The 26,634-nt window shown below is 41.4% G+C and overlaps 2 protein-coding genes and 1 pseudogene across 5 annotated transcripts; all 3 read right to left on the bottom strand.

The window, feature by feature from the left end:
- Positions 1-212: 212 nt before the first annotated feature.
- LOC115101677 (chitinase-like protein 4) lies at positions 213-5,295 on the bottom strand (annotated as a pseudogene).
- Positions 5,296-5,455: 160 nt separating this feature from the next.
- LOC115102441 (solute carrier family 26 member 9) lies at positions 5,456-12,873 on the bottom strand. 4 transcript variants are annotated; one of them, XM_065005464.1, is made up of 21 exons: positions 12,789-12,873; positions 11,774-11,958; positions 11,399-11,538; positions 11,119-11,229; positions 10,824-10,999; positions 10,520-10,684; positions 10,260-10,412; positions 10,041-10,123; positions 9,781-9,928; positions 9,488-9,601; positions 9,153-9,230; positions 8,760-8,855; positions 8,560-8,666; positions 8,371-8,440; positions 8,155-8,247; positions 7,919-8,050; positions 7,543-7,794; positions 7,241-7,295; positions 6,569-6,709; positions 5,704-5,765; positions 5,456-5,556 (listed from the first exon to the last, which is right to left on the bottom strand). In XM_065005464.1, the coding sequence occupies exons 2-21, from the start codon at positions 11,908-11,910 to the stop codon at positions 5,545-5,547; spliced, it is 2,325 nt and encodes a 774-aa protein (XP_064861536.1). In that variant the 5' UTR covers positions 11,911-11,958; positions 12,789-12,873; the 3' UTR covers positions 5,456-5,544. The 4 variants fall into 4 exon arrangements, with proteins under 4 accessions (XP_064861536.1, XP_064861535.1, XP_064861534.1 ...); XM_065005463.1 differs by having other exon boundaries at positions 11,774-11,963; positions 12,794-12,873; XM_065005462.1 differs by having other exon boundaries at positions 11,774-11,963; positions 12,789-12,859.
- A 201-nt stretch (positions 12,874-13,074) lies between these two features.
- slc48a1a (solute carrier family 48 member 1a) lies at positions 13,075-17,211 on the bottom strand. Its single transcript, XM_029622398.2, has 3 exons — positions 16,718-17,211; positions 14,551-14,718; positions 13,075-14,408 (listed from the first exon to the last, which is right to left on the bottom strand). Exons 1-3 carry the CDS (start codon positions 16,845-16,847, stop codon positions 14,272-14,274), a joined length of 435 nt encoding a protein of 144 aa, XP_029478258.1. The 5' UTR covers positions 16,848-17,211; the 3' UTR covers positions 13,075-14,271.
- Positions 17,212-26,634: the final 9,423 nt, after the last annotated feature.

The following is a 26,634-nucleotide window of genomic DNA, read 5'->3' as shown; positions in this document are numbered from 1 at the left end:
AAATTTCCTTTGTGATTTCCCCGGCCCATACGGACCGATTTGTGATCGCCTTACACTGTAGTATACCGCCCCCTGGCACCGGAGTGCAGTACTGCTAAGGAAGATATTACCATTTTTCTAAACTACGGAGAGGCTACAGTGAGAGTGAACTGCAAACAACCTGAAAACAATCTGTCATGTAATGGTATATCAAAACGTTATATTAGGCCATGGAAATGGAGCCATTCATTTTATTATTTGTAAAGCAGTCAAATTTGTCATAAAACAATACAATTAAAGCATAGTATTCCACCATAGAGGACAGAGTGCAAGTTATGAAGATAAATCTAGAGCCTCATCTCTACTATACCATGACAGAAATCACTCACAGAGCCAACAAACAGTCCAACCTGATCTACCATATAAAAAAACATATGCTAATATATTCTTGCAGGGATTTTTTAAATTTGACCTTTAACTAGGCAAGTCAGTTAAGAACAAATTCTTATTTTCCTAGGAACAGTGGGTTACTGCCTTGTTCTGGGGCAGAACGACAGATTTTTACCTCGTCGGCTCGGGGATTCGATCTTGCAACCTTTCGGTTACTAGTCCAATGCTCTGACCACTACACTACCTGCCGCCCCAGGGATGGTATGTTGAGTCTTGGAGTGTAGTGAGTTACGTTACAGTCACACTCCATTGTGTGATTAAATGTTGTGGCGGTCAAGGTGACGGTGACAATGGACATGGTAACCAGTGCGATGGCTGTCACGGGAAAGGAAACCACCATGACGATGTGGATGTCGATGGTGATGACGGTGGCGTGAGCGGTGGTGGCGTTTATGATGTCGTGGCCCCTTATCCCTGAGAAGCGACGCTTTGAGCAGTCTGGTGAACGGGAAGCGACCTTTGCCACACAGCGTCCCCGTGAAGTCGTCCAGATCCAGAGACCACACCATGGCTCCAGCCAGCTCCTGACGCTGCAGCGCTCTCATCTGCAGAGGAGCAGGAAGGAATTTTACACATAGCTATGATAGTTATCGGATCAAAGTTAGTCGGCTGGCTGAACCTGGCATAATTACAAAATGGGTTGATTAATGTGCATTGTCCCCGTCAAATAAAGTAACAATGTAATGAAACTGCATTGGCTTGCTTGATATATAAAGACAGGAAATGTGTTGCACAGATGCTGTACTGATGTAAACATGTACCTTCTCCCTCAGGATATGTATATATTCAAAGTTCAGCCAGTGATCGTATTCATGTGCCTGTATCAGCTTCTTGCTCTTATCAAATGTCACCACCGCCCCACTTTTGAGGTACTGACACACCTATAGCGTGGAGCATAGAGACAGAACCTGTCAGGAATGTCAGCAAAGTTGGAACAAACTTTATTGACACTTGAACCGTAACAGGGTTCCTATTGCACCAGGTATGCTTTTTACCTCATGGTAGGCCATAACACGTACAGTAGTATCAGTCTCAGTATATTCCGCTGCGTCCTCTTGTAGCTCTGTGTCTTCCTTGTCAGAATTTCTCTCGTTCCTCAGGATTCGGGGTACAGGTGAGTAGGCAGGGAACCCCAGAGTCAGCTTCTGGGAATCCACTCCCTGAGAGAGCCAGTACTGCACTTGGTTCTGGGAAAACAGTACGGCATAAAGGATCATTAGAAGAGACTAACAAACATAACATGTTCTTTGGAAATCATGACAAGTAAAACCAGCAGAAACAAACTTGGTGTCCAAGTGATTTCAATCAGCTCTACCCATCAGGAATAAAATGATGAAGTAATTTATTTGTACTGAACTGTAGTGAGAACTTCTCTCTGAGGTGTGTCCATAGCTGGATGCTTCCGGCTGAACAATGGACTGATGTGACCTGACATTCCCTCCAGTGGCCCATGGAGGTCAGAGGTCACCAAGGAGATGAAGTCAACATACCTACAGGGTCAAAAGTCAGGATTACCTTCTTAGGAACATTTTTCATCACATGGAATAGCTGTAAAATAATATGTGGTGTGGTCTATCAACAAGTACTTCAATGAATGACAATGTTACATGATTATGCCGTTCGTAATGTCCCTTTTACTGTATCAGACGTCAATCTAAAACTGTGAGAGGTGAGTGTCTCTCTCCACCATAGTCCCATACTCCCTGGTGCTGTGTGTGGACTCACTGGGGGAAGGAATGTGCATCGTAGGCCTCTCTGGCATAGTCCTCCAGGCCTGACACTGCTGTGGAGAGGAGCAGGGCCTCAATCCCTGAGACACGAGCCTCCTCCTGAATTCCTCCACGCAGCTCCTACGTTCGCACACACACACACACACACACACACACACACACTTCTCACTTTCACAACATCAAATGAAAATGCAAACATGAAGTCATCTCAGCTCTTACCTTGAGCAGATTAGTGAATACATGTTTCCCCCCCTGTGCTACATTAGAAGCAGAGCGAGGTTGCCACACCACATCCAGTCCATCAAAGCCCTCCTGCCTCAGGTGTTTCAGAACAGACTGGACAAACGTCTTCCTCCTGGTGATGTCAGAGGACATTTTTAGGAGCCTATGGTGGAGGGATGGTTGAACGTTACTGTTTGGGTGAAAACTTTTCAATTCCAAAAGCACTTACAATTATTACTCTACATGTGAGTGGGGTACTGACCTGGTGTCCGTAGAGTTCCTTCCCCCAACAGCAAGCAGAGTTTTCAGATCTGGGTTCCTGGTGGAGGGCAGAGAAGAGATGGAATTATACAACCTGATGGTTGAGGTAGTAACACACACACACACACACACACACACCCCTCTTTGAGCATGTTGAGGGAGTTGCAGAGGTTCTTGTCCTCCTGTGTGAAGGGTGTGATGTGATAGTCCTGGTCCAGGTTCATGTAGGCCATGATGATATGAGTGCAGAGGAATGGGTCAGTCATGTCCAGGCTGAAGGCAAGCATGTCAGGATGGTGCTGGGTCCTGCTGTTCACATAGCACACCAGACGGTACTCTTCCAGAGTACAAATGGCTTTAGTGACCACCAGGCTGAACCAAACAAAAACTAAATGGAAGAGAGCAATAGTTCAGTAATGTGCAACTACTCTACAGTACAATATCTAATGTAAAGGCAAGGCTACCATTTTTCCCGAGGAGATTACATTTGAATAAGCCTACGATGTTGCTTACCTGCTGCCACATTCATGTTGTGCTGATATCCAGGTGGGAACTTACATCTGACAGGGGAAGAAAGTAGGATCTAGGAAAATGATCGCTCAGGTTGTTTTTGTGAAGCTGTGCCAAGAAAGTCCACATTCTGTTTTGTCACACTGATCTATATTTGACAGCTTTTAAAATAGAGCAGGAAAACACCACAACTGTACAATAAGATAGATGTAATTTGATTTTTACATTGTATGCTTTTGCAACACGTTTAGTAATTGAATATTATTAATTCAATAAAAAGTTCGTTTCAAACATTTGATTGTTTCAGTGTTGTGTTACATCATATTCCACTAGAGGGAGATTGGTCCATGTTGACAACTACCCGTTATGCGCATACAATTTAATGTTAAAAAAATGTAAGAGGCTATCTGAACTATAACGGAATTTGTTAGATCAAATATGTATATTTTATGTAAGTTCATGTTGATCAGTCTATATTGTAGTAGTTTGCTCAAATCAAGAGAAAAACTAACATTCCACAGGTAACCTAATTACCCTAGATACTGACAGTATTGCTGTTTATTTGCGTGCGACTTAACACACCTGTCCTCCCGTGTCTGGATAACACCGGCGAAGGTCTCACTTCAAAATAGGAAAAACATTACTACATGTTCACCTCCAGGAGAAACAAATACACTGTGATAGTCCTACTAATCACAACATGGGCCTATTGACCAACCACTTCTTCAAACCGTCGCACCTTCTTCTTCTGTGGACTTTGTATGTCAGTTGCAACCAACTTTAAGGTGCATTACCGCCACCAACTGGACTGGAGTGTGGACCAGAGAGCGTCAAGGTCTGTAGGCTATACGTGCGCTCTAGCTAAAAGCCCGCTATCTGAGCCCTGCATGCTCGAGCACCGTACCAATACCAGAGTGGGTACACTCGCTATAACGCAACATTTTTTTTGTGTGGGAAAAACATCAGTAGAGTTGAAAATGCGATGGATACCCATTTTACTTTTATTTATTTTTCCGTAGCCTACATGGGAATGTAACTGCAAAAGGTATTTCTATGTGCACTATTTCATCACGCAAAAACTTTCATCTGCACAAGTCCATTCGATGGAAACAACTTTTTTTATATATTGGTGTGAAAATCTGTCGCCAATTGGATGGAAACCTAGCTATTGAGGTGAGGACATGGCCAATGTGGCCATCATAATCACCTTTCCCAATAGTATACAAATACGCCTGTATATTTAGAGAACTACAAAAACGGAGAAAGGATTACAGGTTAAATGTATTTGATTGGATAAAATGCTAGCGTCATGAAAGGCAACAGTTAGGTGTGATCATTGTCGGGAGGAGATGGAGACAGTGGTCATGTTCCATTTCAGTATGGGAGGGAAAGGGATTATTATTATATTTGAAGAAGTAATGAGGTTGAAGAGCCAGAATTAAGTTAACTGCTGTGGAAATCTTCAGCGGATGTAGTATTTAGGTATTTAATGATGTATTTTTGTTTCCTTGGGGTTTACCAGGGGCATTCGACCCTTACACTATGAGGTCCGTAGCCTACTGGTTTTCTGTTCTACCTGATAATTCATTCCACCCACCTGGTGTCCCAGGTCCAAATCAGACCCTGATCAGAATGGAACAATGAAAAAACACCGTGGAACTGGCTTCGAGGTCCAGAATTGAGTTTGAGGGGCCTACATGATGAGATTATTATTGGCAAAAAGAGCAAGATTATTTTTAATTGTCAAACGGCAGCCAAGCATCGATGATCATGTCTCCAGAATAAGACCCTCAGTATTTTTTGGAAAGGAGCATCAAGCTCATCACCTTTCACTTTCCCCACCTTGTGAAGTTCATAACTTATTTCATCTGTAGCCTAATACACTGCCTGCTTTCCAGACAAGTCACAGTGGGAGGACCACACATGTCATCGCGTGACTCCAAGTTTACTTCCATGCGATGGTTATTATATAAACATTTGCACATAAAAGCGTTTCCACCAACATTTCTTGCACAATATCCCACCTTGTCTAGAGTATTTAGTTGTTTGTGGACATTGGGAAAGTTTCCATTGGGCCTAATATCATGACATGTTTTTATCTGACGTGCGCTTTTACTCACATGAAAAAGGTTGGATGGAAACCTGAATAGTGAGACCAGCTGTTCAGTCACTACAGATATTTTTTACAGTATAGACTGTCACGTGTTTATTATCATGATTTTTGAGATCATCTAAGAATTATTTGCACAACACACAATCATTGAGATGCAGAAATGGACCGTTCAGACAACACTTTTTTGTTTTGGTTTATTATCAACCTAAATGAACATTTTCCTCGATCTTCATTCATTTCATACACTCTCCATACATTCAGTAGTAAAAAATCCCATGTTCAAAACAGTTCCTGTGGAGAGATAAAGGATGATTCAGAATGTCTCTGGGTCGATAGGTAACCTAACGATTAGTAAACGGGAACCATCCTGTTTTACAGTTTGCTTCATCGAGATAGATTCTCCACAACAGTGATAAATGGTTCATTTAGTCAGTGTACCTGCTCCAGATCCCTCTCCTCATCCTCCTGAATAGAGAGGACCAGCTCCTTCCTCTCTTTCTCTGTCTGCAACCCCACAGAGAGACACACTTCAGTCAGGGAGCCTCTCCTTAACACCTAGCGAACTCAGGACTACACACACATACAGTACGTGATCATCTACACATGTATTTTATAATTGCACTGCTCTTTTGAACTCAACTGCTGTGTCTGTGACATCATCTGAACCAGTGATCAGCATGGTCATTCTAGTTCCAGGAGGCCATAGAGGTAATGGGAGGGGAAATAAAGGAGAAACAGACAGACGGCTTGTCTTTCTCGTGACCTCTGGCAACAACAGGATTCAAAGTGAAGTTGAGAAGTAGATGTTCTAGGTAGTGGTGCCAAGTTTTCCCTGGACTTGTGTTGTGTGATTTGTCTGTTTACACTAACTGCCCCAGATAAGGTAGTGGAGGTTGAATAAAAAAGAAGCAAGTGAATGTGCAGGGTGAGTACCAGGAGCACAGCTAAGAAAATTCCCACCCTAACTTATCACACTGCTCCAAATGTCCCCTTATCCCCACCAGACGTCAGAACAGTATCTACCTATCTCTTCCTTATATATCTTTTAAAATCTTAACTGTGTAATCACAGACGTTCTGTGAAGTGTTTGAGCTGGATTTTTTCCTATTGATTGGATAACTCAGAAGGAAGTGTTCTGTCTTTGTCTTTGTCCAAATTGCAAACAAGACATAGTTAATGTGTACTGGGTGTAGATGATTTACATAGAATAATCCCCTGCCTCTTGATTTACTTTGTCATTACTAAATGAGGATCTGTGAAGTGATTCATGGTCATAATGATAAGGTGTGGGATTAAGTGGGACCTGCCTTTTCAGAGGTTTCGGTGTTTCTTGACCTCTGTTGGGCACAGAGGATGGCGTCATGGACGGAGAGGAAGAGGTGACCTTGGGCGATATTGCCCTCCTCAAACACCCCTCCCCCCTCCAGCTCCTCGTACACCTGTGCTGTAAAACACACACACCAGAAACCAACAAAGTAATACAAGGAGAAAAACTAGTGAGCTTAGGGACGTTGCATGCCCTCTATGATACCCTGGATTTTCTGTGTAAGTAATGTGACAGACATGGGCTTTTGTGTTGAGGGACTGAATTTTCCACCCAACGTTGTGGAGCTCAAATGACCTTAAACATTCTTTTGGATCAGGAAGCCCAAGGCATTGCATATGTGATTCAGCAGAAGAACAGAGAACACTTTGTAAATGAATGGTAAATTGAATGCCAACCTGCGCTATTCCCTTTGATGAATCACCTCTTTATCTCAATAGGAAAAAGTGAGAAGGAGAAGGAAATTGAAAATTCTAGACCCTATTATGGTCATGCTGAGATTGAATTTGAACCATTAACTGTGTTCTATGTAATCTTCTATGTGCCCTTAGTTTGCGCTCAGTGACTCAGCTTTTTCTCCTGCAAGTAAGATTCTGTTCCCATGACTACATTTGAAAGTCACCTAGCTACGTCATGAAAACTAGATCTTACCTTGAACATTGGCCAAGTAAAGCTTGATCCCCAGCATCTCATAGCTTGAGTTCATCTGTGAACAACAAGCGCATAACAGCACACATCAAGCCTCAACCAATTCTATGAGAGCTGCAGTGCATATCACTGCAAATGTTCAAATGCATCCTGCACTTTCAGACTTGTTAAAAAAATGAAATAAAATGGGATACACAATTCCTATACTGCAGCTAGCATAATAGCAAACAAATATCCAAGGCTTCAGCTAATGGGGACCCAAATAAAGGGAAAGCAAAGAAAAAACAAATGGCTAGCTGTCTGACCTTGATGAGTACTTTGATTCCCATGAGGTCTATGAAGCAGACCCCTGCCAGGTCCAGGATGAGGGTGTGGAAGGGCCTGGGTTGAGAGTCCAGGGTAACAGGGGAGGAACTTGGTTGGTCTGGGTCAGGAGGCTGCTCACCCAGCTCAATGTCACTACAGTGGAAGTTGACATAGTTGGTTGGTGATGGTGGCGGGTAAGGATTGCTGTCACCAATGTCAAAGTCATTCTGAAGCTCTATCTGTGATATGGTCTAGACATGGGGGAGGACATAACCACAAAATAGTCAACATAAGATAGCTAGTTTAAAGTAACTCTGTCCATTTTAATGCATGAATGCCCTTTGACTTGACGCCCCTTGACCTCTGACCTCTCACCTGAGACTTCATGGTTACCAAAGAGCAGGGCTTCTTCTTCTTGGTCTTCTTGTTTTGGCCTTCTAACTCCTTCTGCTGCTTCTTCAGAAACTTCTTCCTGGCTAAGAGAAGTTTACTTGGGTCCAATCCAGTCTACGCACAAACACACATACACACCATATGGGAAACGAGTCTAAACATAATTGACTTTGCATGGCAGAAAGAGGGATATGGCCATCCTATAGTCATTAAAGTACCTTTTTGATGACTTTTTGTCTGAATATCTCTGCATTGGCAAAATAGAGAGGGGAGCAGTAGTTCACTATTTTCACCCCCTCTACACATTTCACCTATAGAAAAAATAAATAAAAATGTCTCCATTCCATTGGATAGATTCACATTCATAAAACCTTGCTATGAAAGAAGACACAAACATAAATCCAAAGTAAATGGTGAATACAATGTTTCACTACCTTGCTGTAAATCTTGGGATTTTTGTAGAGATCTGTGTCCATGATCTGAGCCATCTCTGAACCATTTCGACTGTGAAGAACAAAATATCATGTAGAATATCATTGTTTTACCATTATAAAACAGATGACTATAGCAAATGTTCCCGTTTATGACTTTTATTGCGCAATCAATGTTGTTGTTTTACTTACAACTGGGTCTGGAAAATAACCACGAGGACCGAGAAGCTGACTCCAATGGCAACTCCATAAGGCAAACTCAGGAAGAAGGTGGCTAAAAAGGACACCACCCACACACACTGGACAAGATACGGGATCATTAGAGCAGTAGATTTGACAGTGTTTGAGTATCGTCGCCAGAGCTGACACGTAACGTGGATTATTTGACTCACACAATCCAGTTTGCTCTTCTTCCAGAGGTAATATGGGTCAGAGAGTTGCAGCAGAGAGTTCTTCAGGTTGATCGCTATCAGGGCTCCCAGCACAGACTACAGGAATAAATGGTGATTAAAACACTCGCTACCTTCGACATGTTATTTGTAGATCATGAACGTGCATGATATAAGATGAAACAAAGACTTCTTTTGATTTTCTACCTTCAGAGCTACTGTACGTCAGTGATTCTCAACCAGGGGTCTAGGATGCCTGGGAGGCCTCAGAGAGCTTTCAGGGGGTCCCTGATTTGAAAGCGCTTCAGTGGGCCCCGGCATGGAAAAGGTTGAGAACACCTGCTGTACGTCACTGTTCTTATCTTTTATTTAATGCACTGAAATAAAGGTCCTCACCTTTGGTAGTGGTTTGAGGAAAGCCCCCAAGGCCAGCATGGTGACCATGACCACCAGCATCACACACAGACTGGCAAACTGTGAAGAGGAAAGTAGAGGAGAGATTGATTATTGAGACAAGACCACAATATTACATACTGTTGTGTACTGAACAGAGCTCTTATGAAACTTGGTACGTTATGTTAGTCAGTCAACCAGAAAGCAAATGAACAATTGAACGATTATTAAGTGAATTGTTAGGCGTAAAAGTGAGAGGTATGTTCAATGAATACTGTGTTGTCTAGTGCCGTGCAACGTTTCTACGTGGTCCTGCCTCACTGCTCCCTGTGTCTGACCTGTGATGTTCCCCCAGCATTGTCTACCGCCAAGGTGACAGACAGAGCACAGCAGATCACATGGATCTTGAAGAAAGACCCCAAGAAGTTACTGCAGCCCAGAGCCAACATCTCCTGCACAGAAACGCACACTCCTATCAGTGTTTATAGTACACTATGATGAGTAATGGAGACTATAGTCAGGCAGCTTAGACAGGGATTTGATGGCATTACATTTTTTTTTAAATGGAACAAAATGGGGTTTTCATATCATATGAAAAAAAGACGAAGAAATGCTTGTCCCCTATTCATACCTGATTGGGATCCACATCGTAGCCATGCTTTGCTGCCAGGGTCCTGCCCATAGCCAGGTTGATCACATAGCCCACGATAGCTAGGGAGAAGGCTGTGCTCAGCATGTCATCCCACTGAATCACTGTTGGGAGGATCGGAGCAGGAAATCTAGAAGAAGAGGTTGGGACCACAGAATCTACTGTGTAAGGATAGACTGTAAAACAGCCATAATAGCAAACCATAACAGTCAACTTTTCTGGTAATATTCTGTCCTCCTTACCCTAGGGGAATTTCTCCCACTATGTCCATGTGATACTTCTCAGGCAGGTCCAGGGGTCCTGATATGGCTGTGGCCACTACCACCTGTGCAAATGGAAGTTCTGGTTTAACCATTTATATTGGTCTTACAACTCCAGAGCATAGCATAGCACAGCACAGCATAGCATAGCATAGCATAGCATAGCATAAGAGGAACAGATTAGTTTCCTCGATTACTCACAACAATGATCTCCATGGGGATGGGGAAAGGCAGTTTGTGACGGAAGTGTGCACTCAGCTCCTTCACTGTGATTAGTACCACACTACTGACCAGAGCAAAGACCAGCGAGGCTATGTTGGTGTCAGGCAGGCCATAAAAAATATCTTTTAGAGTCTGGGACAAAAAGGGACATCATTTTGGCAACTTTTAGAAACTATAGAGAGGGGCATCATGGTTAGTGTAAGTAGTAGTGTAGTTCTGCATGCATATGGGATACTTACATATATGGTGGCAAGTGGTCCACTGTAGGGAGGTACTTTAATACCAAAGATGTACTTCAGTACAGAGATGAGGATCTGCAGTCCTGCAGCCGTCATGAAGCCCCTGATGAACGACTCAGACAAGTAGATGGCCACGAAGCCAAACTGCATTAGGCCCAGGCCCATCTGCTCAGATAGAATTTGTGTCCCAGGTCACTTACAATTATGAAGATATTATTATTTCCACAATACCACACTAAGGTAACATATTGTATTGACACTGTACAATGATGAACTAAGCCTCTATGTGGCCCTCAGGCAATACCTGGATGACGGCAGTGAGACAGGCCAGTGTTCCAGAGATGCCCAGTCGAACCTCGTTCATCCTGTCCTCATCCACTAGTGTAGCATTGAGGGTGGCATTGAAGTGGCTGAAGTCAGACTCAGGGGCCAGACTCAGACACACCATTCCCACCATGATACTGAGCACAGCAAAAGTACCTGGACATAGAGATCACTCAATCACATCACACTTTAAGGAGATCTAGTCTTTCATCTAAAGTCTTCAATTATCCTTTTACATGTAGATTTACAGTAGATTTACTGTAGATTTACAGTACCTGGGACCATTTGGTGAGCAGTGCCCATGAAGAAGTAGGGGATGAGAGGAAAGAAGGAGGAGTAGAGGCCATTGACAGGAGGCAGGTTAGCCAGCAGAGCAAACGCCATGCCTGTACAGAACATGACTCATGAATTGAATTAATCATAAACTCTTGACAATAAATTGTAACGTTAAAAACATCACTAGGAAACTATTCTGCTTCCAACTCTCATCTGAGATAATATATAGCAGGACAACAGCTCAAATGATGAGACACCAGAAGGAGGAGACTGACAAACCCTGCGGAACCTGAATGGTGCCTGCGCTGACCCCGCTAATGACATCACACAGCAGGTTCTCCTTCACCTTGTACTTGGGCAGCCAGCTCAGGATAGGCAGGTGTCTGAACAGCAGGGACTTGAGTCGAGACCCAGAGCACCTAATAACGTGCATCAGCATGCAAGTCTGGTTAGAACAGTCACCCTATGGCCTCATAGCTGGCTCCTCTTTATTTGGTATAGTACCAGCTCAGTTCTCTCAAGGGGAACATACTGGTTTAAAATGTAGATGTCGTAATGAAAGTACTCAAGTGTTGTTAGGTGAGCTTTATTGACTCATGAAAAGAGATAAACAGTTGTGGGCTTTTGATAGTCAGCAGAATGTAAACGCTGTACCTGAAGCATTTCTTCACTTTCTCTCCTATGGGGAAGGTCCGTTTCTTCTTGTCAAACTCCCCATCAAAGTCTGGGAGGGAGTAGGCTGGCCTGTTGATCACATAGCGTGGGCTCTCTCGTTGCATGGTTTCAGCCATTCAGGGGATAGTTAGACAGGCCAAGAATTGACGCTAGTATCCATGCAGCTGCACTGAGGTGTGAATGAGAGATTACATTGCATTGATAAAATGACATACCATTGCTCAAAAATGAGTCTGGTCCAGATCTGTTTGAGCTCTTGCCAACTCCATGGCTGTTACTGTCAAGATAAACATGACTTTGGTGTGACAATTCCATTAAGAGTTGGCAAGATAGGAGAAACTGACTGGTACTCTTCCCTGGCTACTCAAAGGACACTCACAGAGCATCGTTTGAGGTGGCATCCATATACTAGGAAGGTCTATGAATATCACGCAACTATAATACATAGGCAGTGGTTAGAAAGAAGTAAGGTTGAATTAAGCACCCTTATTTCCTGAGTATAAACCTCTCATGTTCTGCTGGGTTCCTAATCTAACCTTGAGAGAGGTAGGTAGGTCCAGTGCCATTCTGTCTGAACAGAGCTAGATAACCAATCTTACAAACTAGAGGCACGTGGTCAGTCACACGTCAACCCCTCTCACACTACAAAGACCATGGTAATACTGAACTAAAACACTGGATGGGTTGCATGTTCAACATTAAATATATATTTTTTCAAATGACAGACCATTAAGATTAGATTTTTCAGTAACGCAAGTGAAAAGAATAGATATAACAAACTATATTTTGAGATCAGAAAGATCATTTCTTGCATGTGTGCCAGAGTCCGAATGCAAATATTGTTTCAGAAAGACTACACGAAGACAATAGACCACCAAGTGTCTTACATTTGATACGAGGTGATCTGCAACATACTAAGCACATTTCAAAATCTAACACAAGGCAGAGTAAAGTGACCAAAAATCAAAAACAAAGCAAGTATGCCGCACTGTACCGTACTGTCAGAGTGAACCATCGGATGGCACTGGTTTGAGTTTTCACACCCCAGAAAAGATTCATTATTTGTTTTATACTGGGGCTATGCTGACACCTTCTCCGTGGGAGGAGCCACAGATGGGGAAACCCTGGCCTAGCTGCCTTTAGAGGGAAAGTCATAGGCATCATGTTTGGTTGGAATAGTTAATTGTGGAAGTGCAATATGATTATGGAAATTATTAAGGAAATTATTAAATTATTGCAAGGATTAGTCTAAAAAATAATATCATACAGTCACATCAACATAAATCACAGTTCAACATTTATTAATAGAATGTACAACCAAAATACATCTTGTGAATAAATTTTTTAAACTCTTACCATGCAAAACGAACCAATTGTTTATTTAAAATATTTCTCTCACGAACAGCCTTTCTCATACAAAAACACACCGTTCACACATTTGCAGGCATTGCTATACAAATAGAGAAGGACACCAGGTTTAAAGTCAAGACCAACTTGTTTAAAGGTGGAAATTCTGTTTAAATACAATAGATAGATATGATATATGATAAAAACAAAGCCAAAAAATGTGCTGATCAACATGAATATAAGACTTATGAAGATAGAAACAGTGAAAAAGAAACCCCATCAAATCAGGACTTCCATACACCTGTGTATTAGCTTGCATTATATCCATCCTCACCCTCTGGCCTTTTCTCTTTAAAAGCAGACGACAGCATTGGAAGAACCAATCCAATGGAATTAATAACACTTTAAAGTGCATTATTATGCATCACATCAAATATGTGTGTGTAGTTAACTAAAAGAGAATAACAAATATTCAAAAGCATATGACAAGCCAACATCCAGACAGAGATAGCAATGACTAAATAATGGATAAATAATCCTGCTCTCCCTAGTGATGGAGAGAGAAACAGCAGAGAGACCACATAACACAGTGACTTTCCCATGGGTGTATTTGACACTTACTCATTAGATTGGATTAGACATTGGATCAATATATTTCAACCTGAAATTTAAAATACAATTCTTAAAAACTGTGTCCTTTTGGAAAGCTTCGACCCAAATCCTCAGAGACAAACCCCCACAGCCTACATGACCTAGTCTTGATCCCTAAACCACTCTACAAATAGCCTTGTGCAAATCCTTGCTTAGAAACGTAAGCCACTGCTGCCTGCCATTACAGATAAGCAGTAGATCCCCATCAGAAGGAGTTTTTCCAAGTGACTATATGGCTACTCACTCCAACAAAACAAATGAGCTGTTACTGTATGTATAGTAGTGAGGGTTGACAACAATGTAGGGCTTGTCCGAAGTGTGTAACTACGCTGATTAAAAGTTCAAAGAACTCTTATGCAGCCCTTCCAGATTCTCCGTGCTCTCTTTCGTTGAAACACGTTTTTTTTAACCAACTCTTCTGCAGCTGGCTGGTTCCCCAAACCTCCTACCCAGTGTATGGTGGGTAAAATGGATGGTGATCAGAAGTCACTGAGGATACTGATGTCTGCAAACTCCTGGCGGTACCTGTGAGAGTACAGGGCTAGGAGAAAGGCCCATTTGAGAGTGAGGAAGCTCCAGACACAGGACAGGTACAGGCTCGTCGGGTCAGTGGGAGCTGCAGGACGGGAGAGAATATACAATCTGTCAAACTTTCTCAGAATAACTCTACCCTTAATTACTAGATGATATATAGTTTCTGAATCTGTAATCAATAGTTACATAGCAGATAAGAGAATATGAGCCAGAGAAAGACTAACATTGCTTCTGTGTGATGGCGAGGGTGAGGAAAGTAGCAAAGGCCACCACAGCCAGGATGGAGAAGAGACCCGCAACGAAGATGAAGAACTTGAGTCCCTTCAGCCATGTGCGCCAGTAGTCCTGCAGGTACATAATGTGGGTGACAAGGGCCCAGAGCGCCAGCACTCCTGTTGGGTGACAGAAACATGTGGAATACCATATCATACTCTCCAGAAAGGCAGGCATGCTGTGAGACCTCATGACTGAACTAGGACATAGGGACAGCGTGCGAAGTTAGGGAGCATCACAGAAAAAGCCAATGGTGAAGCAGATGTAAGGGGCCCTTGCGCTAATTAAAGGTTGTGATGCTAAATGTGATGCAAACAGTCAGCCTATTCAATTCACACTTCTACACATTTATTCATAAGTTGTGAGTAATAGTCTCAGTTCATCAAGGCATTAGGCTAGATCAGGGATGGGCAACTTTGATGGGGATGGAGGACACAAAAAATCTGAACTCATCATGAGGGGCCGATCTACACCCCACATTGCGAGCAAAACATTATAGTGGCCCCCCTCTTGCAGCGGAGATTTAAAAAATAATAATAATAATTTAAAGATATATTTTAGAGTTAATTTTGTGCAATTCCACACATTTTGCCATGGGGTGTAGGGAAAATGTTGCAGTTTTAAAGAGTTTGCTGCAATTCTATACATTTTGCCATGGGGCAGAGATGTACATTAGCTGTTTTACAGCTAATTTCCTGCAATTCTAAACATTTTGAAGAGAAATGTTTGCAGTTTTTATATCCGAGTTAGACTGAATAACAAAACCCCCGGCAGGTAATTTGACCATGATAACAAGTTTAGACAAACTATCAGTGACTCAGATAACAAGAGAGAAACTACTGATGTACAACCAAATTTAACACTGCACCTTCTGTATTCTACTATTTTAACTCAAAACAGTATGTTGAGACAGCCGACGGAATCCTAATAAATAAAAAATATTTTATTTTATTGATCTAACGGTCTGTGCCAGTTGCCCATCCCTGGGCTCGATCTTTTTGCCTTTTTTTGCTACAGTAACACAGTATTACACAAAAACATTTCACTGAAACCATGAGAAATTATGGTGAAATGCCCATTTATCTTGGCCTACAAGTCTGTCGTGTGTGTTTGTGTTGAGAACAACATTAGCATGAGCAACAATAGTGGAGTTGGCGGTTCACCTTCAAAATTAAAGTCCCCAATTGAAACATGAGAAGTGCTAAAAATTGTGGAACAATGCCCCAATTGGACAAGATAATGCTAAGCAATGTTGGAATGTTGTTATATCAATTCAACAAATGACAATAGTTAAATTGACACAAATCTGTTGAAATCGTACTGCGGATGTATTTGCACTGTACAGCCTTACTTATCTTTGGTCCATGAAATGGGGGTACCAGCCTACTCAGTGACACCCACAGACAACAATTCGGAAGACTTTACACAAATATTAGCAGCGTAGCTCTTATTGTGTAACTTTTGTAATTTGTGGGTTTTACGGAGTAGGCTGATACCTCATTCCATAGACTCAGGATTCATAAGTAGCCCAATGTAATTCTGAACTCGAATATATACACAATGCAATTTCAACAGATACATTTTTTTCAAATGAACAAATTGTCTTGTTGAATATCCATAACATTCCAACATTGTTTAGCATTATCTAATATATATATATACTTTTATACTTTTACATTATACTATGCGTGTTAAAACTAATAATAAAACAAATATATAAAAACATTTATACATTTTAGATATGACTAATGTTACTATACACACTACTACAGCACTTAAATACACGCAATTGTGTCCTTGAAACATCTGAAATACTGCAGAAATCCATTAATTCCTACAGAGGACTATTCCTAATGCCCTTGCCTTCATGGATCGTTGGGACTTCCCTACCCCATGACATTTAAAATGGTTACATTCGAGTTAGGGTAGGGACGGTTAGCAATATGGCCGACCGGTGGCTTCAAAGCATCAGCAATAGAGGATTTTTGTTTTAATACATAATTGATTTCAATGGGGAACTTTTATTTTGGAGGCGAACCGCCGAATCCACTATCGTTGCTCAAGCTAATATTGTTCACGACACACTGGTATGTCCGTCATTCTATGTTGTTACTGTACCTGACAATCCGCCCATTGCCGCCGTCCATGGTTGTTTGTATGCTATGTTCCAGACAAAAAATGCTGAAAATCCAACCAGCATACCAAAGGTAGCATATCCTATACTGATGTATGTTCTACTCTTCCCCATTAACACGGATATAACTATAACTCTAAATCGAAAAGTTGTTTTGGGGGGGAAGCTGCTATTTTGACGGTCAATAACAATGTATAAACGTAGCCTGACAAAGACGGCTCACGGAGTAGTGATTACGCAACAGCAGTCCTGGCTAGCTGTTGTTATCCTGAAATCACCCGAACTGGCTATACAACAACTGATTTCACCTACATCACATGAACCACCTCGAATTGATACAAACGAATTGGTTATCGAGCGAACACAACACTCGCTGCAATTGTGTAAATTACACACAACCGACAAAAACAGTAACCTACGGTGGCAACAAATTAACAACTTCTCCTACCGGCCCAGGAAGGTTCGTCTTCTTCGTTAGGTTTTTACACCGGACTTTTTCCACAAAGTTATATTGCTGCCACCTAGTGTGCGGGATAACCATAAAAAGATCCCAAAAATTCAACAATTATGTGGCTAAAAACATACTCAGTGGTGGAAAAACTACCCAATTGTCAAACTTGAGTAAAAGTAAAGATACCTTAATAGAAAATGACTCAAGTAAAAGTGAAAATCACCAAGTAAAATATACTTGATGTATTTGGTTTTAGATATACTTAAGTATCAAAAGTAAATGTCATTGCTAAAATATGCTTAAGTATCAAAAGTAAAAGGAAATTCTATAAATCATTTAAAATTCCTCATATTAAGCAAACCAGACAGCACAGTTTTCTTGCTTTCATTTTTCGCCTAAAATTACATACCCAAATCTATCTGCCCGTAGCTCAGGACCTGAAGCAAGATTAAGCATAGTCTTGATACCATTTAAAATAAACACTTTGAAGTTTGTGGAAATGTGAAATTAACATAGAAGAATATAACACATTCGATCTGGTAAAAGATGATACAAACAAAAAAAAACATTTTCTAAAAAAACAATTCCCATCATCTTTGAAATACAAGAGAAAGGCCATCATATAATATTGCAGTTTAGGTACAATTTAGATTTTGGCCACAGCAGTGTGTGTGCAAAGTTTCAGATTGATCCAGTGATGCATGGCAATACTGGACAATATTTTGTGTCAATTGCTACTGTTTTAAGTACATAACTATAGAGAAGATACAAAAATGATATGGTAATACAAAATGTTAGTTTAGATCTAGATGGCTGGGCGGTCTGGGGTGGGTGTGGAGTCAGAGACAGCAGAGGTTCAAATTGTAGAACCCAGTTCCTACATTTTAATATAAAAATGTATTTTATCAAACAAAACTATGCTACATTTTATCTCTGGTACCCTCAGGATGACAAATCAGAGCAAGATTACTGAATGTAAGTACATTATTTACCTTCAGAGGTGAATGTATCAAACCAGTTGCCGTGATAAGTTTTTGTTGTTGTGCACTCTCCTCAAACAATAGCATGGCATTATTTCACTGTAATAGCTACTGTAAATTGGACAGTGCAGTTCGATTAACAAGAATTAAAGTTGTCTGTCCATGTAAGACATGTCTATGTCCTAGAAAGTGTGCTGTTACTAACAACTGTCATGCTAATCACATTAGCGCACATTAGCTCAACGGTCCTGGTATAGGGACATCGATCCCGTTAAAACACATATATATAGAGAGAGCCAGGGGCACATTCTAACACTCAGACATCCTCTACAAACAAAGCATTTGTGTTTGAGTGTCTGCCAGATCAAACGCAGTAGGGGTGAGTGTGTGAATTTGACCATGTTCCTGTCCTGCTAAGCATTCAAAATGTAATGACTACTTTTGGGTATCAGAGAAAATGTATGGGAGTAAAAAGTACATATTTTCTTTCGGAATGTAGTGTAGTAAAAATAAAAGTTGTCAAAAATATAAATAGTAAAGTACAGACACCCCAAAAAACGACTTAAGTAGTACTTCAAAGTATTTTTCATTTTGTTACTTTACAACAACGATCACCGTAAATCAATCATCAACATGCAGAAAAAAATCTATGGTATCATGGCAGTCCGCAAACGTTCATTGGAGATGCATGCCGGCACCTACTGTACGGGTGGTAAACTAAAAACAAATAGCCATTGTATGAAAGGGCATCATGACATCATTCAAAAATAGAAACATAACAAACAGAACTCCCACTCTACAATTGCAGCATCTAACCTCCACTAGCGTTTGATACTCTTCCCGTCTGCATACACTTGACACAGGACCAAATATTTTGCATTGATTGCACTTACATTTAACATTTTACATTTAAGTCATTTAGCAGACGCTCTTATCCAGAGCGACTTACAAATTGGTGCTTTCACCTTATGACATCCAGTGGAACAGCCACTTTACAATAGTGCATCTAGGTCTTTTAAGGGGGGTGAGAAGGATTACTTTATCCTATCCTAGGTATTCCTTAAAGAGGTGGGGTTTCAGGTGTCTCCGGAAGGTGGTGATTGACTCCGCTGTCCTGGCGTCGTGAGGGAGTTTGTTCCACCATTGGGGGGCCAGAGCAGCGAACAGTTTTGACTGGGCTGAGCGGGAACTGTACTTCCTCAGTGGTAGGGAGGCGAGCAGGCCAGAGGTGGATGAACGCAGTGCCCTTGTTTGGGTGTAGGGCCTGATCAGAGCCTGGAGGTACTGAGGTGCCGTTCCCCTCACAGCTCCGTAGGCAAGCACCATGGTCTTGTAGCACGAAGGCTCTTACAGGGTATTTCACATAGCCCAACTTGACATGAAAAGGGAGAGACCCCTTCATCAAAGAACAATAGTATGGATCAAGTGAATGTCTTCACTCCATCTACCATACAGGTCAGCCTCAGGTACTACCTCTGCACACACTTTAAGTGCCACCCCAGTGATAACCCCCTTGATAGGTGCACTGTTTTGAAGATCCTACATTAAAGATTCCACAAATATATCTTCTTGAGGCACTTCCTGTCTTCGGACACACAAAAAAACTAAATAAGCACACTTCTTGTGACTTCCATTGACCCCACTTCACCCAATGCTTCCATGAGATTTATCGACACTTCAAACGGATCTCCCAGGTTTCATTGGTCCAAAACCCTCACTCCAACTAAAAATGAGTCTAGGGGTTTCCTAGTTTCCACCACAACTTTACTTCTCTTGTTTCCTTTCTTTTTCGCCACTGTAAACCACTCCTTCTCACTCTCTGTGCTCTCATCTTCCCCCAACTCACCAGCAGTTTCAAACAAAACATCAGTTGCTGCCATCTTCCCACTGCCAGACTCCTTCCGGACCCTGGCCCAGGAATGATCAAGACTGTGTGTTATGTTCTAGAGCCAATGCTGCAGTGTCTTTCCGTCTTCAGCCAAGAGTCAAATTGTATGCATGGATATTGAAAAACATCCATCATGTCAAAACGTTTCTTTTTTGTCTCTCAAATACAAGTGAAGGAAATAAACAGATACATTTGAGAAGTTAACTATCTAGCAAACTATATTGGAAGATCTTTGCTTTGAACAAACCTCCACATGGCAGACCTAAACAGAGCCTCCTGCAGCCTAGAGATAGGCTATATGCAGGCCTATAATTTTAAACAACACAAGGATATTGTGACTTGCTAGTGAAGCAGTATGATACTGTATGTAGTTACAGTATAATTGTAGCTTTCATGATGCTGGATGACTCAGATGAGTGCTGCTGCGGCTTGTTGGAGGAGGGCAGGAGCCGTACAGGTAGGCTAGCACAAGTAGATCAGGATGCGGGAGCGAGAATAGCCTGAAAGCTAAAACTTTGAATAACTTATATATGATGGCTAAGTAATAAAAACTTGTGTATTTCTGATAAATTTGATGTTATTTTAATGGACCAAAAAAAATATTTTATTTCAAAACCAAGGACATTTTATTTCACCTAACTTTAATATTCTGTCATAAAGAGCACAGCTTCAACTTAATGAAAAACATGTTTTTCCCATCTCAAGAGGTTCAATTTAAAAAAGGAATATAGTATGTGCCTATTAAGTGCCAAATAAAGTTGACCGTAAGAGGGTTGGCTACTTCATCTTTAATCAGCCATAAATCTCCTTGTGACAGGGGGAATGGAAGCTTGTTGTGTGCAACCGGGAGGGGCAATTGCATGCGAGCTTCACAAAATAATGAAATTGTTCAAACATTTCTACTATGCCTGGTTAACAGGGTTGACGTGTTATACCCGACCCACTTCGTTTTCCCCACAAAACACCAGAACATTTCCAAAAGAAAGTCAAACCAGTCGACCTGCTTTTACACTATAGTTTGACTGTTAGATGTTAACAAAAAGAAGGGACTAGTTTCACCACCTTAAAACGAGACTTCGGTTCACATAAAAGGGTTGACCTTAAAAATGAGGGCAGACATACAGTATGTGAATCCCTAAATCACATGAAAGAAATAGTCATCTTCAGAAATGACTTAGTCAAGGCAAAAAAAAATCAGAAATGTTGCTGTTAAGTGGGTTAAACTCTTCCTAGAAGTCACAGAGGATGCACTTTTGCAAGTCTTTATTCACTTAAAAAATCGGATTTATTGAATTTTCCATGTGGTATATATTGAAGATGCACTACGCATCGCCATTTTCTGGTTCCAAGAATATGAATAGGCCGCTAAATTTCAGTTTATGTGACAAAACAAGCATGTATACTGTAAAAATCATTGTACATCTAAACTGCTGTGAAATATATTTTCCATAACCCAAAATATTGTTTTCAGCTGATTGAAGGTGGTGTACAAAACCAAAAGTAAAAGAAGCAGAGCCCCACCTGTTTCGAGAGCCCCACCTGTTTCGAGAGCCCCATCTGTTTCGAGAGCCCCACATGTTTTGCCAAAAAAAAAAAAAAAAAAAAACATATTTTGGGGGGGCTTGCCTGTTTTGCATGTTATTTTGGCATTAATACGTGTCACTTATCAGTTTGCAAACGATGTAAAAAATATATACAATTGAGTTGATAAAGGCGCATACAAACATGGTCTTTTTTTGTTTTCTTGAGTAAGGCAGCTCCAAAGTGCAGGTGTTTTCAGCCTAGCTCAGTGCTTTCTGTGGTGGTGGGGAAAGCTAGCAGAAAATACGGAGTGTTGCGCCGTGATGGGCTCAGTGCTTTGTCACTCATGGGGACACTACATAACCGCAAAGTGTAAGGGGAGACCTCGAAAATTCTTGCCCTTTGGCTGCTGACATAGAGTTACATTACATAGTCCATCTGTAAATAGTCCATCCAACTACCATCCAACATCTCATCCTCATCCCCTCATCTTCATTTTTTGCTCCTTTGCACCCCAGAATTTCTACTTGCACATTCATCTTCTGCACATCTATCACTCCAATGTTTAATTGCTAAATTGTAATTATTTCAACACTATGGCCTATTTATTGCCTTTATCTCCCTTATCTTACCTGATTTGCACACACTGGATTTCAACTTTTTTTTCTCTATTGTGTTATTGACTGCATGTTTGTTTATTCCATATGTAACTCTGTGTTGTTGTTTGTGTCGCACTGCTTTGCTTTATCTTGGCCAGGTCACAGTTGTAAATGAGAACTTGTTCTCAACTAGCCTACCTGGTTAAATAAAGGTGAAATAAAAAATGTATAAAAAAACATTAGAAGTGCCCATCCAAAAAGGCTCAAGGTCATTGGCCACAGATAAAATGATGTCAAATCATGTTATATGTACAGTAGCTTTGATTGGACTGATGTCAACATCATACTTTCAACATCTTAGCCAACAGTCATCATCATGAATCAAGTCGACAATCTACTGGCAAATCCTTTTCAATCCTTCTCATATGAAGATAAATAATGAAGAGAAATGATAGATAAAACGTATCGGTGCTCATTGACCATTGGACATAAACATTACACAACAAGTTGGAAATGGCAAATTCAACAATGAGTGGTGTGGAAGGAAGTGAGCACAGCACAACAAGGTGAGTCCAAAAATGTCTTGTATGCTGCTACATAAATTATGTAACATGCCAGGGAGATATGTATACTGTAGCTAAGAAAGTAATAAAGTTAGTAAGTGTATGTTGTGTAGTAAGCTGTTAGTAGCCCATGTGCTTCACGCTAATAATTTGGTCCCTTTACCCCTCTTAATTTCACCTACTCTTCTGACATGGTGGTGCACATGTAGCATATAGCCTGTTTTAGAGAAATGTAATCATTGAATACTGTAAGAGCTTTCATTGTTTTCTTAAATGCCCCCATTATTTATCCTGCGGTTCTGACTTGGTGTACTGGGAGAATACTGCAACAACGGCCCATGTTCTGAATTCTGTCGCTGTACATTTCAAATGTACTGAAAGGTGCTGAACAAATAGTTATATTGACAACGTCCGTCCTAGCTCACTCATTAACTTCTTAATCGAAATTACGGATTGCCTCTTATCTGCTCATCGTTACCTTATGCCATAGTTTGTTCATCTCAATTGTCAGTAGAAACCACATTTGTTTAAACAAGTCAGTCATATCAGCTATGTTTTTTTTAAGGCAGGAAATGAGGCTGAGTTAACTGTTTCGCTGCCAGGCAAGGCTCCGCTGATAGCCAGGTGTAGCAGTGGTAAGGTGTTGGGATTGCTGTTGGGACAGCTTTATGTGGGCCCTAACAGTTTGTGGGAACCGTTAGTCACCCTTATAGAGCTATTAATGTATTGGTTAATGTTGTGTTGTGTAGAGGCTTTGCTGGCATGCATAATTATTTTTTGTATTTTTTTTTACCTACCGAGATTTACATGCTGAAACGGACAGATAAAAAAGTGAAAACAAAACCTAAGGATGGGAAGCATAGAAATAGAGCACATAGAACAGATCTACCGCTTCTTAGACTTGCTTTCAATGAGGGTGACAGATCTAAAACACACATTTCTATGTGATTTTGGTCTGGTCTCCCAAAAAGTTACATGTTGGTTTGTTGGTTTGTATTTTCTATCTAGGGATGCATGTGACATAAACACTTGCACAATATGTAAGCAATAGCTGAGCATAACCAATCCACAGATGAGCTATTATACTGTATAATTGATCACACTTCACAGAACAGATGATGTGCAGTAAGACTCAAGCACTTCTAGCTAATTGCGAGAGTCAGCTATTGTTTACATGGTGTGCATCACGTGTGAATGCATCAGGAGATTGAAAATACAAGCCGACAGAACCACCGGCGCTCTAAAATGTTGGGTAAATAATACTTTCCTGTGGATATTTTTTCTAAAATTTCGACCCACATAAGAACTAACTGCACAGACAACCGGTAGAGTAAGTTCAAATATAATTGCATTCAACATTTTGGATTGAGAGGAAGCCTATAGGGAGGAGGTCAGAGACCTGACCGGGTGCTGCCAGAATAACAACCTATCCCTCAACGTAATAAAGACTAAGGAGATGATTGTGGACTATAGGAAAAGGAGGACCGAGCACGCCCCCATTCTCATCGCCGGGGCTGGAGTGGAGCAGGTTGAGAGCTTCAAGTTCCTTGGTGTCCATATCACCAACAAACTAGAATGGTCCAAGCACATCAAGACAGATGTGAAGAGGGCCACGACAAAGCCTATTCCCCCTCAGGAAATTAAAACGATTTGGCATGGGTCCTTAGATCCTCAAAAGGTTCTACAGCTGCAACATCGAGAGCATCCTGACTGGTTGCATCGCTGCCTGGTACGGCAACTGCGCGGCCTCCGACCACAAGGCACTGCAGAGGGTAGTGCGTACGGCCCAGTACATCACTGGGGCTAAGCTGCCTACCATCCAGGACCTCTACACCAGGCCGTGTCAAAGGAAGGCCCTAAAAATTGTCAAAGACCCCAGCCACCCCAGTCATAGACTGTTCTCTCTACTACCGCATGGCAAGCGGTACCGGAGTGCCAAGTCTAGGACCAAACGGCTTCTCAAGAGTTTTTACCCCCAAGCCATAAGACTCCTGAACAGCTAATCAAATAGCTACCCAGACCATTTGCAATGTGTAACCCCTCTTTTACACTTCTGTTACTCTTTGTTTATCATATATGAATAGCCACTCTAACTATACATTCATGTAGTACTACCTCAATTGGCCCGACTAACCGGTGCCACCGCACATTGGCTAACCGGGCTATCGGCAATGTGTCCTGCCACTCACCACCCGTCAACCCCTCTTTTACGGTACTGCTACTCTCTGTTAATCATGTATGCATAGTCACTTTAACCATACCTACATGTACAGTTGAAGTCGGAAGTTTACATACACTTAGGTTGAAGTCATTAAAACCCGTTTTTCAACCACTCCACAAATTTCTTGTTAACAAACTATAGTTTTGGCAAGTCGGTTAGGACATCTACCTTGTGCATGACTCAAGAAATTGTTCTAACAATTGTTTACAGACAGATTATTCCACTTATAATTCACTGCATCACAATTCCTGTGGGTCAGAAGTTTACATACACTAAATTGACTGTGCCTTTAAACAACTTGGAAAATTACAGAAAATTATGTCATGGCTTTGGAAGCTTCTGATAGGCTAATTTACATAATTTGAGTCAATTGGAGGTGTACCGTGGATGTATTTCAAGGCCTACCTTCAAACTCAGTGCCTCTTTGCTTGACATCATGGGAAAATCAAAGGAAATCAGCCAAGACCCCAATTTCCAAATGCCTGAAGGCACCACGTTCATCTGTACAAACAACAGTACACAAGTATTAACACCATGGTACCACGCATGGGACCATCGTCATACTGCTCAGGAAGGAGATGCGTTCTGTCTCCTAGAGATGAACGTACTTTGGTGCGAAAAATCCAAATCAATCCCAGAACAACAGCAAAGGACCTTGTGAAGATGCTGGAGGAAACAGGTACAAAAGTATCTATATCCACAGTAAAACGAGTCCTATATCAACATAACCTGAAAGGCCGCTAAGCAAGGAAGAAGCCACTGCTCCAAAACCGCCATAAAAAAGCCAGACTACGGTTTGCAACTGGGGACAAAGATAGTACTTTTTGGAGAAATGTCCTCTGGTCTGATGAAACAACAATAGAACTGTTTGGTAATAATGACCATTGTTATGTTTGAAGGAAAAATGGGGAGGCTTGCAAGTCGAAGAACACCATCCCAACCGTGAAGAACGGGGGTGGCAGTATCATGTTGTGGGGGTGCTTTGCTGCAGGAGGGACTGGTGCACTTCACAAAATAGATGGCATCATGAGGAAGTAAAATTGTGTGGACATATTGATGCAACATCTCAAGACATCAGTCAGGAAGTTAAATCTTGGCCGCAAATAGGTCTTCCAAAATGACAATGAGTTGTGGCAAAATGGCTCAAGGACAACAAAGTCAAGGTATTGGAGTGGCCATCACAAAGCCCCCAGTTGGGCAGAACTGAAAAAGTGTGTGAGAGCAAATAGGTCTACAAACCTGACTCAGTTGTACCAGCTCTGTCAGGAGAAATGGGCCAAAATTCACCAACTTATTGTGGGAAGCTTGTGGAAGGCTACCCGAAACGTTTGACCCAAGTTAAACAATTTAAAGGCAATGCTACCAAATACTAATTGAATTTATGTAAACTTCTGACCCACTGGGAATGTGATAAAAGCTGAAATGAATCATTCGCTCTACTATTATTCTGACATTTCACATTCTTAAAATAAAGTGGTGATCCTAACTGACCTTAGACAGGGAATTCTTACTAGGATTAAATGTCAGGAATTGTGAAAAAATGAGTTTAAATGGATTTGGCTAAGGTGAATGTAAACTTCTGACTTCAACTGTACATACTACCTCAATCAGCCCGCCTAACCGGTGTCTGTAAATAGCCCAGCTACTGTTATAGCCTCGCTACTGTATATAGCCTCTC

This window comes from Oncorhynchus nerka, linkage group LG20 (genome assembly GCF_034236695.1).
Source record: "Oncorhynchus nerka isolate Pitt River linkage group LG20, Oner_Uvic_2.0, whole genome shotgun sequence".
Lineage (NCBI taxonomy): Eukaryota > Metazoa > Chordata > Actinopteri > Salmoniformes > Salmonidae > Oncorhynchus > Oncorhynchus nerka.
Note: the sequence above shows the minus strand (reverse complement) of the source record. Positions and strands in the feature narration are given on the sequence as shown.